We start from the raw sequence: 17702 nt of genomic DNA on the forward strand, positions 1-17702 counted from the left end.
AAAAACAAAAAGAAACGAAGACAACTAATCAAACCTAGAGCAATTACCAAAGAATGTTCGTTATTTTTTTATGATTTCAGTACTATGTGTGATAAGAAAAAAACTAACTCGTGGCAATATTTTTTGAGCGAACCACTCGTTTCCCGAGCTTGATATTTAATAACGCGCTGAATACTAGCTTTTTTTTAAATTTCCCATTGTGTTTGTACAGCGCTTGTTATCTGTGCTTATTTGTTCATGCAGTCACCGACCAAGGCTTACCGCGAGTGGATCGAGAAATACGGCGATGTTGTTGGGTTCGTATTTCCGCTGCGGCGGGTTGTTCTATGCTTTGCAATTTTGCTCACGTAAATGATCATTCGGTTGGCTACATGCAAACAAAATGTCGCTGTTAAAATGACACACATGTGGAACGGATGCTGTCCGTATGGTAATAAAACAAATGATAACAGCGACGTACACCGGATGATCGCGCACTTGCACTGCAAGTCAGGAAAAAAGAAACAATAAAAAGGAACATTTTACAAGTGCAAAGCCATAAAATACTCTTCAGATAGACCATTAGCTTAGCACGTGCTCTGACATAGGAAGGAGGGCATCGAAAAAAAAAAACTTTTCAAGCGAGATCACATTTATCGAGCCTTCGAGAAGGGGATTCGGTTGATTGGCCTATCAATGGATTTTTTTTTGATGATGTCTATTATCGTGGCTATGCACTCAGGATGTCATCACGCGACTAAACCCAACAGATAAGTAAATAAGAGAAATAATAAATATATATATATTACTATCTGGGGTTTAACGTCCCAAAACCACGATATGATTATGAGGGACGCGGTAGTGGAGGGCTTCTGCAAATTTCGACCACCTGGGGTTCTTTAACGTGCACTTAAATCTAAGTACACAGGCCTCAAACATTTTCGCATCCATCGAAGATGCAGCCGCCGCGGCCGGCATTCGATCCCGCGACCTTCGGGTCAGCAGTCGAGCGCCATAACCACTAGACGACCGTGGCGGGGAATAAATAAATAAATAAATAAATAAATAAATAAATAAATAAATAAATAAATAAATAAATAAATACTTCGCGCAGCATTATTTTAGTGCGCGATAAAAAACCCAGGTGTTCCAAACAATTCCGCCGTGCCCGACTACGTCGTACCTCATAATCCTTTTCTTGGTTATGGCACGTAAAAATATTAAAAAAGGCAGTGTATTCTTGATGCTGTTCACCAGGCAAATGGAAAATTGCCTAGTGAACGTCGTCATCTTTTTCTTTTCAATCTCTCTGTTGTGTACTTCTATAACGAACATAATAACTATTCGTGTATTTGATGTGCAGCGCCGCAAAGCCAGCACTTTTACGTGTTCCACGCTTGTAGTGGTTTGTTATACAAGCTAAAACTTGTTCTCCTATACCTGCAACGCTTCAGGTACTTCAACGGCTACAGGCCTGTGGTGCTCGTAGCAGACTTGGACTTACTCAGGAACATTCAGGTTAAAGACTTCCAAGACTTCACGGACCGAGCTGTGAGTTATCAGCTTCGCAGGGATTTTTTCTCGCACTTTTAACGCTAACCTTCCTCACATGCGCTGTTGCTTAACAAGCGCATACAACTGCAGGCATATGCTGCAAGAAAACAGCTGTTCCAGTGATAGTTTAGTGAGTGCTACATATCCTAAACAAATAAGTAATATATATATATATATATATATATATATATATATATATATATATATATATATATATATATATATATATATATACGTGCGGAGCATTGCTGACCTTCTGCCACAATCTTAAATATATGTACATACTAAATGCAGTGCATGCCAGCTAATCTTGAAAAGTCATGGGCCTAAGAAGTACTCGTGCAATCTTACAAAACAATGACGGTTCCATCGCGTTCGCATTTGCTTAAGCCAGCCTATCTGCTTTTGTATTGTGTATAATTTTTAAATTCGTGTTACCTGTTCAAATTTACAAATATTCACTCTTTCATCTAATTATTTAAGTTTGAAAGCTATAGAGCGTCGCCGAAAGCATCGAAGTGTCTTGCATGCGCTGTCCTAATTTTCGTCTAGGCTCCCTTTCGCGTTAAAATGACACTGAAATACTATCGCGATTATACATTGTCGATTTGATAATAAAGGAAAAGTGGATTGATTGATTGACTTACTCATTTATTTATTTATTTATTTATTTATTTATTCATTTATTTATTTATTTATTTATTTATTTATTTATTTATTTATTTATTTATTGATCGATCGGGCGCAAGACGGTGAACTTTTTCAGCGCATATACAGGTTTGAAGACCAACACCGTCATTGCCCTCATCCGCCCTAACAGTGTGGACGAATATGACACTGTGTCATAACTGTGTCATAACCGAATATGGCACTGTGTCATAGTTTTCATGCTGTCTGTAGTCTCAACGCGAAGTAAGCAGTGATATCACAGTACGTGACATGGTATGCGAACCGTCTACTGATGTCTGTTAAGAAGGCGCACACGCCAGTGCTCTCGGTCGCGAGCACTGGCGCGTACGCCTTCTTAGTTCGCAGTTACTGCTCAAGCGAAGCAGCAACACCCCCCCCCCCTCCCTTCACGTCCCTTTGCCCGACAAAAGCCGGGGGCGGGGTATTTACTCTCTGCTTGAGGAGCCATCGACGGCAGGCCGTCACACGCGGGTCAGTGTGATCGCATGTGCATTTCGTGCGACGGAGATGGCCGGTTCGTTTCATCTCTGCTTCAGTCGCGTTAGTCCCCAGCGCTCGCGCGTAGAACATGCGACGCGCGGTGCGATGTTATCGATTTAGACTGTATACGGGACATGACGGCGACGGCAAAAACCAGCAGAGGGTGTCCATATAATTGCTATCGCAATAGAAGGACTGTATTGGAAATTTGTGATGTTCTGTTCTGAGCCCCCGCCTCTCTCTCGCAGCTCCTGTTTCAGGCTAAGCGACCTCCGAGTCCTCAAAACAAGGGCCTCCTACAGCTCACCTCAACCCGTTGGAAGGAAGTGCGCAGCGTGCTCACCCCTTCGTTCACTACAAGCAAGCTCAAAATGGTTTGTGCACGAGCAGGAAACGTTCACTGAGTAGCGTACTTTTGCGTAATTTACCCGAAGGCAGTGGGCACGTTTCATTTAAATTATCAAAATAACATTACACTTATGTGCAACCAAGAAATATCTTTCATTCATAGCGGTACGGAATTTAGAACTTCTTAATGGCCGCTTAGCTTCGAAGCCTTAGAAAATATTACTCTCATTTACTGTTCCGGCAGTTCGACGAGCTTCCACGTCGGACTGTACAGTCGCGATCCTGAAAAATGCACATGTTTAAACATACAGTTCACTGCACTAGGTGGAACACGTCATTGTTCGTCATAAAGCAAAACAGAAAATAAAGAAAGAAGTGAAGAGAAAAAAGAACAATACAACGAACTTGAAAGCGTGAGCGCACGCGGAAACTTTTCATGCCAGGGCAAAAACATCAGGGAGAGAGCACAAGTCGGTGCAGGGAGAAGTACAACGACGAAGAAAAGCACGAGAAGCACAGGCTTACCGAAATAGAACACATTTCTTCGTAGTTCATATGCAGAAACTAATATTGGGCAGTTTGCACTGGACAGAGCTTTGCCAAAGACGTTAATACATTTTAATCTGTACGTGTGGTATTGCACACGCTGACGGCGTTTACAATGATACGAGGTTGTTTACGATGACACGGGGTTGTTTGAGTATATAAAATATGTATTTACAAAGAAGAATTGGTAAAATAGTCAAGATGGCTGACCACCACACTCGCCCGCCAGTCATGCTCTTCAGCCCTTCGCCTTCCTTCACTTCCTCTCTGTAACAATACGCCGTGTGTATCCCTCACAAAAATGTACGGAAAGCGAATTTAGGCCTTGTCATAAGGCATCCTTCCTTCATTACGGTGTCTTTATGAATTCTGCTGGAGTTAGATAGATAGATAGATAGATAGATAGATAGATAGATAGATAGATAGATAGATAGATAGATAGATAGATAGATAGATAGATAGATAGATAGATAGATAGATAGATAGATAGATAGATAGATAGATAGATAGATAGATAGATAGATAGATAGATAGATAGATAGATAGATAGATAGATAGATAGATAGATAGATAGATAGATAGATAGATAGATAGAACCATCATCGCGGAGTGAAATACTTTTTTTTTTCGCCATTGTTTTGTCGAACACACGCATCCTGCCGAAAACTGGACGAAGTTTGTCAATCATTGACTAAAGGTAAAGTGCTCTTCAAGGGTGCCGCCCGACTTCGCAGATGTCTCCGGGCATCATATCAGCCGTGGAAAAGCTGGTCTCCAAGGTGGGCCGCAAGGCAGCGACCGGAGAGGAGTTCGAGGCCGGCGAGATGTACGCTGCCCTCGCCCTGGATGTGATCTGCAAGAGCGCCATGGGCATCGACTACAACCTGCAGGACCAACCGCGTCACGGCTTTCTCATCTTCTGTCGAATGCTGTTCGGATGCGCCTTCTCCTTCATTGCCGTGATTCTTAGTGAGTTCTTCGCTCTCATTCGCACCCGCTCCTCCTTGACGTGCTTTCCCCGAAGTCGACTGGACGTTGCTGGTCTTTTGGGACTATACTCTCGGTCGGAGCGACACTATCGGTCCTAAAGGATATCTGCATTTCCGCACACTGCAGCAGTGTTTTTAGATGCGAAGTATCTTAAAGCGGAGCTCAATCCGGTGGTGGTGGCGTTGTGCGGCGTGACCACCCTGACTGCGCATGCGCATACCCTCTCCACACACCTCCTCTCCACTCACCCTACCCCTCCCCCTTTCCACCCTTGACGCAGTTACGTTCTTTGCCTTTGGCTTCGTGTTAGCGTGCGTCGGCTCATCGGAGTAGTGCAGCTTCCACGTGCACCAACGGGATTTCTTCGCCGCCGACTGCTTCAATTGCGAGAGCACCGACTAACAAAACTGCTGCAATATGCGTTGCAGAAAGGACGCGATTTCGACGGGCGAATGTCGTGCCTTGGTGGAGCGAGAGCAGCGCCTGCAAGACAGAGGCCAGCGGGACGCACGCGTTTGCGGCTCAGGCTACGAACCTCTACCTCCCGTGTTGCTGAAGCACAGTGTGTGTTATGTATGCATGAGCACAGGCGTCGGCTGCCCATTACTAGAAAGCGCACACCATGGCGTTTCTCTCCTTAATTGACGACGCTTTGAAGAAGTGCATACCGGGTACTAGTGTTGATTATGAGCTTGTTGATATCATCTTTACGCGGGATTCACGATTCGCTGTGTCCAAATATATGTTCACACTAGAGCACTGCACGGGCCCGGGCCGGCCCGAAAGCCCGGGCCGGGCCGGGTAAGGGATTGTTGGATCGGGCCCGGGCCGGGCTCGGGCCCGTGACCTTCAGGCTCGGGTCGGGCTCGGGCCTGAGCCAGGCCCGTATTAGGCCCGGGTATCATACGTATCTATAATCACGCTCCGGACACCCGACACGTCACGTCGACGGGGATCGCTAAAGAGGCCGCCGGCTGGTTCACTTCGGCGCTCTAGTAGACAGTTGTTTTGGAAGCCCTTAGTCCGGTCTCGCTTTAAGGCGTAACATTTTCAAAGATCGAAGGCGGTCACACGAAGACTACGAGACAGCCATCTTCAGGGAACAGCGAGGACGGCGGCTCGCTCTCTAACGGGTGTGCCTCGCTTTGACAGATCTATGGCACTGCGGTGGCGGTGACTCGGGGAAAAAGGGTGGGACAAAGAACGTGCTTGTTTTGAACACGAAAACGTTGTGTACTGTACGTTGGGTGCAGTTGCCTGCCGAGGAGTCAACACGACAGCTTTAATTTATGTAACGCTGCCCAGTCTGGTGTATTCCTACCAGAAGCAGCTAGAGCACGTTTTTTTTTTTTTTCATTGCATTGTGCAATAGATGAAGTTTACAGACTTGCTACTTTTACTCAACAGCCCTAGCTCGTATGTGATTGATGTAAAACTTAAACTAAAAATGTCTGCCATGTTTTTTTTTTCAGTTTATGGAGGTATATTTTGTAGTCGTTCTTTGAAATGCAAAAATAAGATTGCGTGGTTATCACTGCGTGCGTACATGAAACAGCCAGCTATGACTCCAATTATATTTTATATTGCCCTGCAATTATTTCGCAAGAGTGTTACGGGCGTATAACCGAAAGTATACACAGTACCAGTGAAAGTCGTGACACTGACAGAAGTTCCCAAAACAATCTCTAGAAAATATTTTGTGTGTGGCAGGTATCTTCACAATAACCGAAGGTTAGACAGTGCCTCCTTTATGCTCAAGGCATAACTAGCTGAAACGGGTCGGGTCGGGTCGGGCCGGGCCGGGCCGGGCCCAAACCTTTCGGGCCCGGGCCGGGTACGGGCCACATTTAAGAACACCGGGCCGGGCTCGGGCGGGCCGGAGCATAGCGTTTTCGGGCCGGGCCGGGCCCGGGCCGGAAAAATCGGCCCGTGCAGTGCTCCAGTTCACACCGTCAGCTATACCATAACGGTTTAATCATGATCATGGGCGTTAGTCGTCGCGATAGAGACATGCTGTCAACATGGGTGCATCCACGTCAAATGGTGCTATAGCTGCCAAACACGAATAGACATTGTACAAGCTCTCATATATCACTACACAATAAGCACTACTTCTGTGAAGACACGTTTCACTTTCGTGTTATACCGATTACTATGACGGAGGGATCAGCCATGTTTTTTTAAGTTTGTCGTTTCACCTTATTTATTACGTTATTTATTGCGAGTACTGTAAGTACGTTTTCATAGGAATTTTGTGCAAAAAAGGGTTTTCAGTGCCAAAATAATAAGGTGAGACCTTCTGTGCGCATGGGCGTCGGCAAAATTTTGTCTTGGGTGTGCGAACCCCAGTTGCATCGCAGTAGGGGAGGGGGGGGGGAGGCAAATGCCCGTTTTGCACTCCCTGTCGACACCCATACCGGTACACAGTTATAAAAAAAAAATAAACAAACATTTGCATTACAGCGGATGGCTAATCGTTATTACATAGGTAATGAAATCTGCGTATGAAAATAAACAAGCCAAATTACATTAAGGATACTACAGAACCGCATATACTAAGTCAACATTGCATATAGTGTAGCCATGCGCGCAACCTGAGTTTGATGTAACGTAATGTATGTAATAAATGTATTACTGAATAAACAAATTGGGCTAGTTATTGCGCACATATTGCAATTTACGAAGTAAGTAGATGTGAGCTCTGAAGACGCGGGTTGTTGAGTTGCGCATTTTCCGACTAATACTACCTGGACGTGTCCAGGAGGAGAAAGAATATCCCTGATGAATATCCATGAAAGAATATCCAGAAAGAATATACAACCGAGCTACCCTACACACTGCCAAGGTGTACCATATCTGACACGCTGTGAAGCAGCGATAGCGCACCGTATGCTATCGACAAGCAATCACTGTTCTCATCGCCACAATTCACCGCGCTCGTTGCACGCACGTACAGTTTCATTTATTCATCCGAGACCATTACTTGGTTCATTCTGCGACCTCGCCATCATCGTAAAGTCGTGGCAGAAAAGCCCTGGCACAAGGAGCGCACACAAACTACGTCACCTCCATAAATTATAACCTCGTCATAACGAACACTGATATCGCGAATTATTGGTTATAGCGAAGTAAACACGAACTTTGGTTGGCCACGCTTCAGTTCAGTGACATTTATAACTTTTATAATGATACCAAACGCGTGAGCGCCGCCGCGATATCGGCTGGAAGGAGCGAATGTTTCGTTCGCGCGAAGCTCAAAGCTCGAAAGGGTGCATAAAAACCAAAATAATTATTGAAAGACAGTTCACAATCGCATTGTTTTTAAAAATGCGGTTGAAAAATTAAAACTTGGTGAAAAATGTGTTCACATTGAAATAATTCTTCAACTGAATGTGAATGCAGGCCTGGTTTGCGAAATGACCTTTTCTCTGTTGTAATTTCACCTTCTCATGCTTTGGTTTCTTTAGTTTTAAATGTCACAAGGAAACAGGTAAGGATTACCTCATTCGTTGTGGGTTTGAAGCATAGAATAATTCATTTTTGTATATAGGATTTTCGCGTGAGCCTGATTGCCGATTTGCTAGTGCCGATTTCTGCCCCTAATGTTACAGTGAATATCGGATATAGCAAACTAATTCATGGTTTCCAGGCTACTTCGTTCTAACGAGGTGCGCTGCAGCTTGCCGCACCGTGCTCGCTCCGCAGCCGCTCACTCTGCCTTTCGCGTTGTCGCGGACTTGATTGGCGAATGCTGTTTTGATGTGGCAGCTCGCTTTGCACGTTTCGCTACGTTACGATGTTCTCGTTGTTCGTCGGCTGTTTGCTGGATCAGAGACGCACTCGTCCATGGGTCACGCTCTCGAATTTTCGCATCATAATATATGCTTAATTGCCCTCAGTTCTGACAAAACATTTTTTGCTTGCAGGTGCGTTTCCATCCTGGGAGTCGGGCCTGAGATTCATCAATTCCCGCTGGCTCCGATACCAGAACGGCGGTGTCCATCCTTTCATCGACGTGCAAGAGAAGTGCAAGCGCATCGTCACGCAACGCCAACAGGACTCCTCGGTACGGAGGGTTGGGGAGAGAGGGAAGGCATCATCTCTCTTCCGGAGAATGATGCGTACGAACATGCGTTGATGTTAATAAGGATAGTCATTTGTGGCTTCATAGCTATAATCATGTCCTTAAGAATTACACGTGCCATAAAAACAAAACTGGGAACAAAGGCATCGTCGTCCTCGTCGTTTATTCAGAAAGAAAACAGCGGCAAAGTGTGCAGAAACATCAGGATCCCTGGCTAATGGATCCTTCGTACGACAGCAGACATCACTGATGTATACATATAGGTCACTTGCAGGACACTACACACCTTCGACTCATGGAATGTATGCAGTAGCCAACAATAACCGAGTATTGCGAAAATATGTGAGGTTGACTACATTCCCAGACATGCCAAACGTCTCAAAAGAAAAAAAAGAAAAAAATCGCCATGTATCGCACTGTGCCTTAACTGAACAATCGCTTTTAGTATAATCGGTTAAATGGCACCATGTGTTGTTTTCGGCAACTATCTACCTTATACAGTATATCGTGACATGATATGTAATTGCGATTCACATTTTCCTTTTGCTTCAAGCAGCTTCGCCAAAAGGATCTGCTGCAGCTGATGATAGACGCAAAGGATGCGCAAGTCGACCTGGACACCGTCACCTCGGCTCAACTAACAGCCGCAGAAGACAATGACCGGGAACTACAGGACAAGGCGGCCGGAGGTGAGGCTCGCCTGCTACGACCGATATTCAGAAACGCGTTCATGAGACACTCTAACTAAAAAAAACTTGACTTCCCATGTGGACCTTGCTAAAGTGGATGTCAAGCGAAACTGTTGAAAACCGCCATTACAACTGCTCCTGCGTTGAAAAGGCCAATACAACCACTGGGAGGGCGGGGGGTGGGGAAAGCTTTATTGCGACACATCCTGTGGGATGACGAAAAATTCGAAATCACTTACACACTTCCCGAACAATTAAGGCTTAGATGGGTTTCTTCAATATCTGAGGACAATACCGGCTCAGCGGGCTTTGAAAACGAAAACTTTGAGAATCATTTCACTGCCCTTTTAAAAGTGTCCCTGGCGAAGTTGCCAAATCATAAAGAAAAGTGCTCAATCAGGAAGACAAACGGTTGTGACACAGACTTGAGATTATCTCTTAGATATATGACTTGAAAGACCTGTTCTTGTACTAAATAAGTAGACATTACTTGATGATCTGATAATGCGCAGATATTTGCCATCTTGCGCGCCAACTATGGAACCGTTCGCTGGTTTGTGCAGGAGGGGCCAGACGTGACCTCTCTGTCTTCAACAAGGCCGTATTGGACGATGACGACATCACGCAGAACGCTTTCGTCGTTCTTGTCGGAGGGTGAGTGACCACGACACAACGGTAAATGTGTAGAGAGTGTTCACGTGTCGTCGGCGTCATTCGGTTGTGCGATTCGCAGCTTGCGCTGTACACTTCGAGGTGAACAGCTGTAGGTGAAGTGTAATCTTTTACTGTGCTGGTTATACAAAAAAAATAGCGCAGCTTGCACTCAGTCGTGCAAGGGTGGGTCACAGCAGATCTGTTGGTCACCTAGCTGGTCTTGGCTTGGCTAGGCTTTTACCCTCTCCCCTCTCTTCCTCTCTCCCTCGCTCCTTGCTAAGCTATGCTATATATATGTGGCTATGCTTGCTCTCTTTTTTTTCTATATTTTTGCGTCTGTTCCTTTTTATCTCTTTCTCTCCCTCTTTCTTTCAATCTCCTTCTCTCCATTTATATTTCTTTCTCTCTATTTTTTTATTCTCTCTCTTTCTCGTTCTGTCTTCCTTCCCATTCTTTCTCTCTATTTCTCTCTATGCTATGCTCTACTCTTATCCTTCCTCTTTTTTCTCCTCCTCAGCCTCACACCTATCGTCCTCATAATCACTTCCCTTTCCACGGCCTTTGTTATACTACACTATACAAGGCTATGCTATGCTCTGGTTGGGTGCCTGGATAGCCGAGTGGTTACGACGCTCGGCTTCGGATCGTCGGTTCGAATCTGTTTCTGTCAACTCGCGAAGAAATTTTTTTCTTCAAGAATTTCTGTCTTCCTTTCTATCTCTTTCTCTCTATCTTCTATGTTTTTCTCAATTTCTTTCCTTTTTTTCTCTATATTTCTCTCTCTCTCTCTCTCTCTGTCTCTTCCTATATCTCTCTCTCTCTACTCGTTCTCTCGCCGATCAGAGGTATTGCATCCCACACCAGACAAATCAGCTCACGTATTCTGGGAGCAAACCAGAAGAGGATGAAGATGAAGAAGAGGAAAAGAGCACGTGCGGGTTCATGATGATGATAGTTTTCTTTCTACGTGACACGGAAAACCTCGAGCACAACAGCTCTGCTGCAAATGGCAGCGTCGACGTCATCAGTGCACACCCTAGACGTCACTCGCATTTTGCGGTAATTGGCATAGAAAAATCGCGTTCTGCAGCGCGCCCTAAACGTTGTTCCCTGAAAAATGACGAAAGGACGAAAACGAACCTAAATAACGCTTTTCAAAGTTGGAGCATAACTCTCCAAGATACGGACCACTCCTGTGCACAAAACATAAACTGAACCTGCTCATTTCCATCCTCTCTTTTTTGCGAGCGCCATACTTTAACGCCGTCGCTTGCCTGTTGGTCGCAGGTTCGAGACCACGAGCAACGCAATGGCCCTGGTGACGCATATGCTCGTACATCGCCCAGAAGTGCAAGAGAAAGTGCGGGAAGAGCTGCTCTCAGTCGTGGGACCCGACGTAAGTGTCGAGCTGCGTTCACACTCGAAAAAACTATCCTCTGACGAGGAGATACGTACTAACACAAACTTTCAACTCATTTATTCATTCTTCTAAGCACTATACATTACTTACTACAGGAAGACACAAGTCTCGCCGCAATGGCGAAGCAATGAATACGATAGCGAATGTCACACGAAGAACGGCAAGCAGCTCGAAACTTGCAGCGCGCTGGTCAAGCACGAATGACGTACGAAAAGGATACACACAGGACGAGCGCGAATTAACAACTGTCACAGTTGTTACTTCTTTGTGTTTGAGCAGCGCATTTCAAATGTCGACTACACACAACCAACTAGCTCCCACTTTGGCTCTTCTAGCTAGCAGCTCACTCCTTTCGCAAACGCGCCCGCTGCAGCGAGCGAAGTGACCTTCGTGCGGCCTATAGCTTCAACGCAAACTTTGCGGTTAAAGTGCAAGACGTACAAACCTCCCCCTTATGAGATAAGCGCGCCAGCGCGGCGACCACGCCCTGTAGGGTAAAGGTCGGAGACGTGAAACGTTACTAGAAACGCTGGACGCGCGCATCCTTACTCCTGCGAAACGCTAGCGGGGCGACGACCTTCAAAGCTCGCCCTTAGCGCCATTTAGTGTACACGCTGAAGCACCTCCGAGCTCTGCGTACCGCCAACGGCATACAGTTTCACGCTACAAACCTAGAGGGGAATCTGGCGCTGCGCTCGTTCAACGACCATTCGAATGAAGGGAAGTACAGGCTTCGGATTGGATTGCGTTAGCTAGCGGACAGTCTACAGGTCTTTTTATACAATTTCAGTCTCGTTCCTCGCGCAGCAACTGTATCCTGCCGCAGTAATGTTCACCGTAATCTATGGCTTGGGTAGTGGGGCGCGGTGCAAAGCTCTCAAGCGGTGCCTTTTGTTGTTGAAAGTGGTTGAAGACCGCTAGGTATCTTGGTTTCCGGCGACGTTGCGGCTTTACAGCTTTTATCTGACATTTTTAGCAAAGCGTCATTCATGCACCGCTCCGCAAAGGTGTAGCGTCCCATGCCGGTGCAGGAAACTGGATAGAGTTTACGTTTTTCGGGTAAGCGCGTCTTGCCAAGGCTCGTTCATATCGGTTGCAAAACGACGGCGAAGTGAAGTAGGCGAATCGTCACGCTCCTCTGACTCGGCTTTACAGGGGAACAAGAGGTGCGTTGGGGCAGACGCACCTGGCGTCGCAGCAGCTAGATGACACGTTAAGTGTTTCTCACTCGATCCAGTATTTTTATTTCTACAAATAGACGATCAGTACTTTCGAGAGAAAAATACGCGTGTTTGATTTGAAGTTTTCTAAAAACATAATTCAATATTTGGTAATGCGAAATCTGGCATACAATTCCAGCGCAATGCATACCCTGGTGGTTAAATTCGTTCAGGCTTCACATCTGTCTCACGGTCACGCAAACTTTCTGCAGTAAGTTATACGCACGGAAGAATCAAGAAAATTTTGATGGAGAATAACTTGATAACATTTTGTTTAATGCTTGGTAAACAAGCGTCGCGAATCGCAAGAGCGAAATCCACCCGAAGCAAATCCGAAGGCTGTAGTTTCCATCATTCCCATGGTGGCTGAAGCGCCGCTCAAGGAACCCCCATAGATACTGGCGCCAGATTCCCTTCTAGGTTGTTTAATATGAAAATCTGCGGCCAGCGTTAATGGTGTCTATGAATAGCTCGCCGTTAGTTTGCTGGTGGACATATGACGCGTGGCAGAATTGTCTTACCCGGCGCGCCGTGGAGCGAGGGGCGCAGGTCCGAATCCCCGGTCTTGCTTCAGAAATTTTCTATATATATATATATATATATATATATATATATATATATATATATATATATATATATATATATATATATATATATATATATATATATATATATATATATATGTGTGTGTGTGTGTGTGTGTGTGTGTATATATTGTCACGTGATTTATTCACGCACAAACTGCGAGAACGCCGTGGAACGTCGAGGGCCAAGATCCAGGCAAGCGCAAGCTCGGGGCGCGTGGCTGTCGCTCGCACTGTGGCTTGCTTTCTTCGCTCTTCACGCTCTTCGTCGTCGTCACGTACTCTTCACTACATTGGCCCCTGGTGAATAGCGGAGCCATCCTGGCGACCTAAGGCGTTGTCAGTATAGCGGGGTCGTAATAGGGCTTCAGGCGGCTGACATGGACGACTTCCCGACCACGACGACGTAAATCGTGGGATGCTGTCAGAGGCTCAACCTCATAATTGACAGGAGACGTGCGAGAAAGAATGCGGTAGGGCCCCTGATATCGGGCACGTAATTTCGAGGAAAGGCCAGGAGTGCTCGATGGGATCCAGAGCCAAACGAGGTCACCAGTCGTGAAAGTAGAGAGAGGTCGGTCGGTGTCGTGCCGTAGCTTCTGGTGGCCTTGGTCCTCGGTGGTCAGCGAACGGGCTAATTGTCTGCAATCTTCGGCGTATCTGGCAACGTCAGAAATCGCAGTATATTCAGACGAGTCAGGCGTATAGGGAAGCATAGTGTCCAGCGTGCAGGACGGGTCGCGTCCGTATAAAAGAAAGAAAGGTGAGAAACGGGTGGTCGCGTGCGTTGCGGTGTTGTACGCGTACGTGACGAACGGCAGGACGGTGTCCCAGTTGGTCTGGTCTGATGCCGTGTACATTGTCAACATATCACCGAGTGTGCGATTAAATCGTTCCGTGAGGCCATTCGTCTGCGGATGATATGCGGTGGTCATTCGATGAACGATGTTGCACTGGACGAGCAAGGCCTGAATAGCGTCAGACAGGAAAACACGCCCTATGTCGCTCAAAAGTTCACGGGGAGCACCGTGGCGAAGGACAAAGTTGCGTAAGATAAAAAACGCAACCTCTCTTGCGGTAGCCGTTGGAAGTGCTGCAGTCTCTGCGTAACGGGTGAGGTGGTCCACGCCAACAATGATCCACCGATTCCCAGAGGAAGTCGGGGGAAGCGGGCCATATAAGTCGATGCCGACGCGGTCGAATGGACGTCCCGGACAAGGTAGAGGCTGAAGTGGACCGGCTGGGCGTTGAGGTGGAGCTTTACGCTGCTGACAAGCAGTACAAGCACGTACGTACTTGCGCACGAACGTGTACATGCCGCGCCAGTAGTATCGCTGACGCAAGCGGTTGTAAGTCTTCAGAGCGCCAGCGTGAGCGCTTTGCAGGTCGTTGTGAAAAGCAGTGCAGACTCTGTGCGCATGTGGCGCGGGATCACTAGCAACCACCTCCGACCGTCAGGTGCGTAATTACGCCGATAGAGGAGGCCGTCGCGGAGTGCGAAATGCGTGGCTTGACGACGGAGAGTTCTTGACGCTGGATGAACCAATGAACCAGTCAGAAAGTCGACGAGTTCGGAGATCCACGCATCCTTGCGTTGCTCCGACGGCATGTCTGCGAAGTCAAGGGGCGTCAAGACAGCTGACGGCGAAGCTGTGTCAGACGGTAACGGTGAGCGGGATAGCGCATCAGCGTCCGAGTGCTTGCGGCCGGATCTGTACACAACACGAATGTCGTATTCCTGCAGCCGAAGCGCCCAACGACCGAGGCGGCCTGAAGGATCTTTCAGAGATGAGAGCCAGCAGAGCGCGTGATGGTCCGTGACTACTTCGAAGGGGCGGCCATAAAGGTACGGACGGAACTTGGTCAAAGCCCAGATTATGGCGAGGCACTCTTTTTCAGTGACTGAGTAGTTGCACTCCGCTTTCTTCAGGGTTCGACTCGCGTAAGCAACAACGTACTCGTCGTATCCTGGTTTCCGTTGAGCCAGTACAGCACCAAGACCGACACCGCTGGCGTCAGTATGGACCTCCGTAGGCGCATTAGGGTCAAAGTGACGGAGTATCGGAGGTGACGTTAATAAGCGCCGTAGCGTCATGAAAGCTTCATCGCACTCTGGTGACCAAGCCGACAGGCCGTTAGAGCTGTCAGTAGGTTGGTAAGAGGTGCGATGATAGAAGCGAAGTCGCGCACAAATCGACGAAAATATGAGCACAGCCCAATAAAGCTTCGGAGCGTCTTGATGGAATTGGGATTGGGGTACTCGGCCACGGCACGAAGTTTAGCGGGATCCGGAAGAACGCCTTCCTTGCAGACGACGTGACCTAGTATGGTGAGTTGGCGCGCAGCAAAAGGGCACTTCTTGATGTTAAGTTGAAGGCCAGCAGAGGCGAGGCACGTGAGAATAGCGCGAAGACGAACAAGATGAGTCGGAAAATCGCGGGAAAATACAACAATAGACAGATTTAGTTCGGCGTAGTTCGGCGTCCGCAACAACGTACGGACGCAGCCTGCCAGCCATTTCCTATGGCAGGCTGCGTCCGTACGTTGTTGCGGACGCTCAACTAAATCTGTCCAATGTCGTCAAGGTAGCACAGGCAGGTATTCCACTTGTGGCCACGAAGGATGTTATCCATCATTCGTTCGAAGGTAGCTGGGGCGTTGCAGAGTCCGAAGGGCATCACCTTGAACTCATAAAGCCCATCGGGAGTAACGAACGCAGTCTTCGGGCGGTCAGGGTCAGCCAGTGGAACTTGCCAATAGCCCGATCGTAAATCCAAGGACGAGAAATATTCTGCTCCTTGCAAGCAATCGAGGGCATCGTCGATGCGTGGCAACGGGTATACATCCTTCCGAGTTATCTTATTCAGGCGGCGGTAGTCGACGCAGAATCTGATAGAGCCATCCTTTTTGCGCACAAGCACGACAGGGGACGACCAGGGGCTCTCAGATGGCTGAATGACTCCGCGCGTGAGCATATCATCGACTTGTTCATTGATAACACGGCGCTCTTCCGCCGAAACGCGATATGGTCGTTGGCGTAAAGGAGCATGGCCACCGGTGTCGATGTGGTGCGTGACGCTCGTTGTGCGACCCAGAGATGGCTGACCGCAGTCGAAGGATGAGCGGAACTCTTCTAGAAGGGCCAATAGTTCGCGTCGATGGTCCAATGATAGATCCGGGGACACAGAAGGGTGAAAAATGTCTGACTTCGGAGGTGCCGCAGCAGGGGCTGTCATGGCATTCAGCTGGTGGTGAAGTGGGGCTTCAGCGAACTCCAGAAAGCGAAGCAGGTCAACGGCATGTATGCTTCCCAAACATTCCCCACGAAGTAGACGAACGGGCGAGGTGCGCAAGTTGGCAATCGGCATGATGGTAGCGCCGGATTCGACGGTGAGTACGGCAAACGGCAGTCGTAGGTCGTGGCGGCGGAGAAACAGTTCTGACGGGGCGAACAGGACAGCGCCGTCAGGAGCGGCCGGACAAGTCAAGGCGACAAGGGTGGACGTGTTTGGGGCTACGTCAGCGTCGGCAGCAATGACAAGTTTACATGCGTCAGATATGGTAGGCCCCGAAACAGAAGATTGCAGCGGCGTAAGGGCGACTTCTGCTCGGGCGCAATCTATGATGGCGCGATGACGTGAAAGGAAGTCCCAGCCGAGGATAACGTCGTGAGAGCAGGACGGCAGCACGAAAAACTCAATGACGTAAAGTTCTCCTTGAATATTAACGCGCGCGGTGCACACGGCTGTAGGTGCTATGAACTGCGAGTTCGCAGTGCGGAGCATGAGTCCTGAGAGCGACGTGGTCACTTTTTTTAACTGGCGGCAGAGGCTCTCGCACATTACGGAAACGGCGGCCCCGGTATCAATTAGCGCTTGGACCGTGGTCCCTTCAACATTGACGTCGATAACGTTTTGCGGCGAAAAAGACGGGGGCCTTGGGCAGTTCGCTTCGCATGCAGTTCTTGCCTCCGGAACTGCAGCGATCAGTTTCCCTCTTGCGCAGCAGGTCGGCGACGCATAGGTGACAGGGAGCGTCGTCGAGGGGACGGTGACCGGTGGGTGTCGTTGGGTCGTTGATCACGGGCATACTCCGGTGGCGACCGGGACGACGACGCGACGGGCCTGCCGTCGGCGTCGAAGTGAGGAGGGGCGTAGTTTGGGGGCGACCTGGACGACGACGCAACTGGCATGCCCACGGCGTCGAATGTTGGAGGAACCAGGCGACAATGGCGAGCGACGTGGCCGGCGAGGCCACAGGAGAAACAGATTGGCCGATTGTCCGGGGTTCGCCACGCGTCGGAGCGGCGGAAAGACGGAGCCGAGGGGGTTGGGATGGGCAGCGACGAAGCATACGCGGATGTTGGCAAGACACGGGGCGGCGTAAGTGGCCGAGGTGGAGCGTAAGGCATAGATTGGTGATACGCGGTGGTCGCCAAGGCATGGGACGGCATCAGTGGTCGAG

The 17702-nt window shown here is 48.2% G+C and overlaps 1 protein-coding gene across 1 annotated transcript in view; it reads left to right on the plus strand.

Annotated features, from left to right (window-relative positions):
* The window catches only part of LOC119395915 (thromboxane-A synthase), a 162599-nt gene that overhangs the window by 135530 nt on the left and 9367 nt on the right, over window positions 1-17702 (plus strand). The window contains exons 4-11 of the mRNA XM_049416815.1: window positions 244-296; window positions 1434-1530; window positions 2952-3077; window positions 4332-4566; window positions 8514-8653; window positions 9228-9360; window positions 9924-10014; window positions 11302-11410. Coding sequence (XP_049272772.1) covers window positions 244-296; window positions 1434-1530; window positions 2952-3077; window positions 4332-4566; window positions 8514-8653; window positions 9228-9360; window positions 9924-10014; window positions 11302-11410 — 984 coding nt within the window. The remainder of the gene's footprint in view (window positions 1-243; window positions 297-1433; window positions 1531-2951; window positions 3078-4331; window positions 4567-8513; window positions 8654-9227; window positions 9361-9923; window positions 10015-11301; window positions 11411-17702) is intronic.

The sequence above is a fragment of the Rhipicephalus sanguineus genome, chromosome 6 (assembly GCF_013339695.2).
Source record: "Rhipicephalus sanguineus isolate Rsan-2018 chromosome 6, BIME_Rsan_1.4, whole genome shotgun sequence".
NCBI classification, from domain to species: Eukaryota; Metazoa; Arthropoda; class Arachnida; order Ixodida; family Ixodidae; genus Rhipicephalus; species Rhipicephalus sanguineus.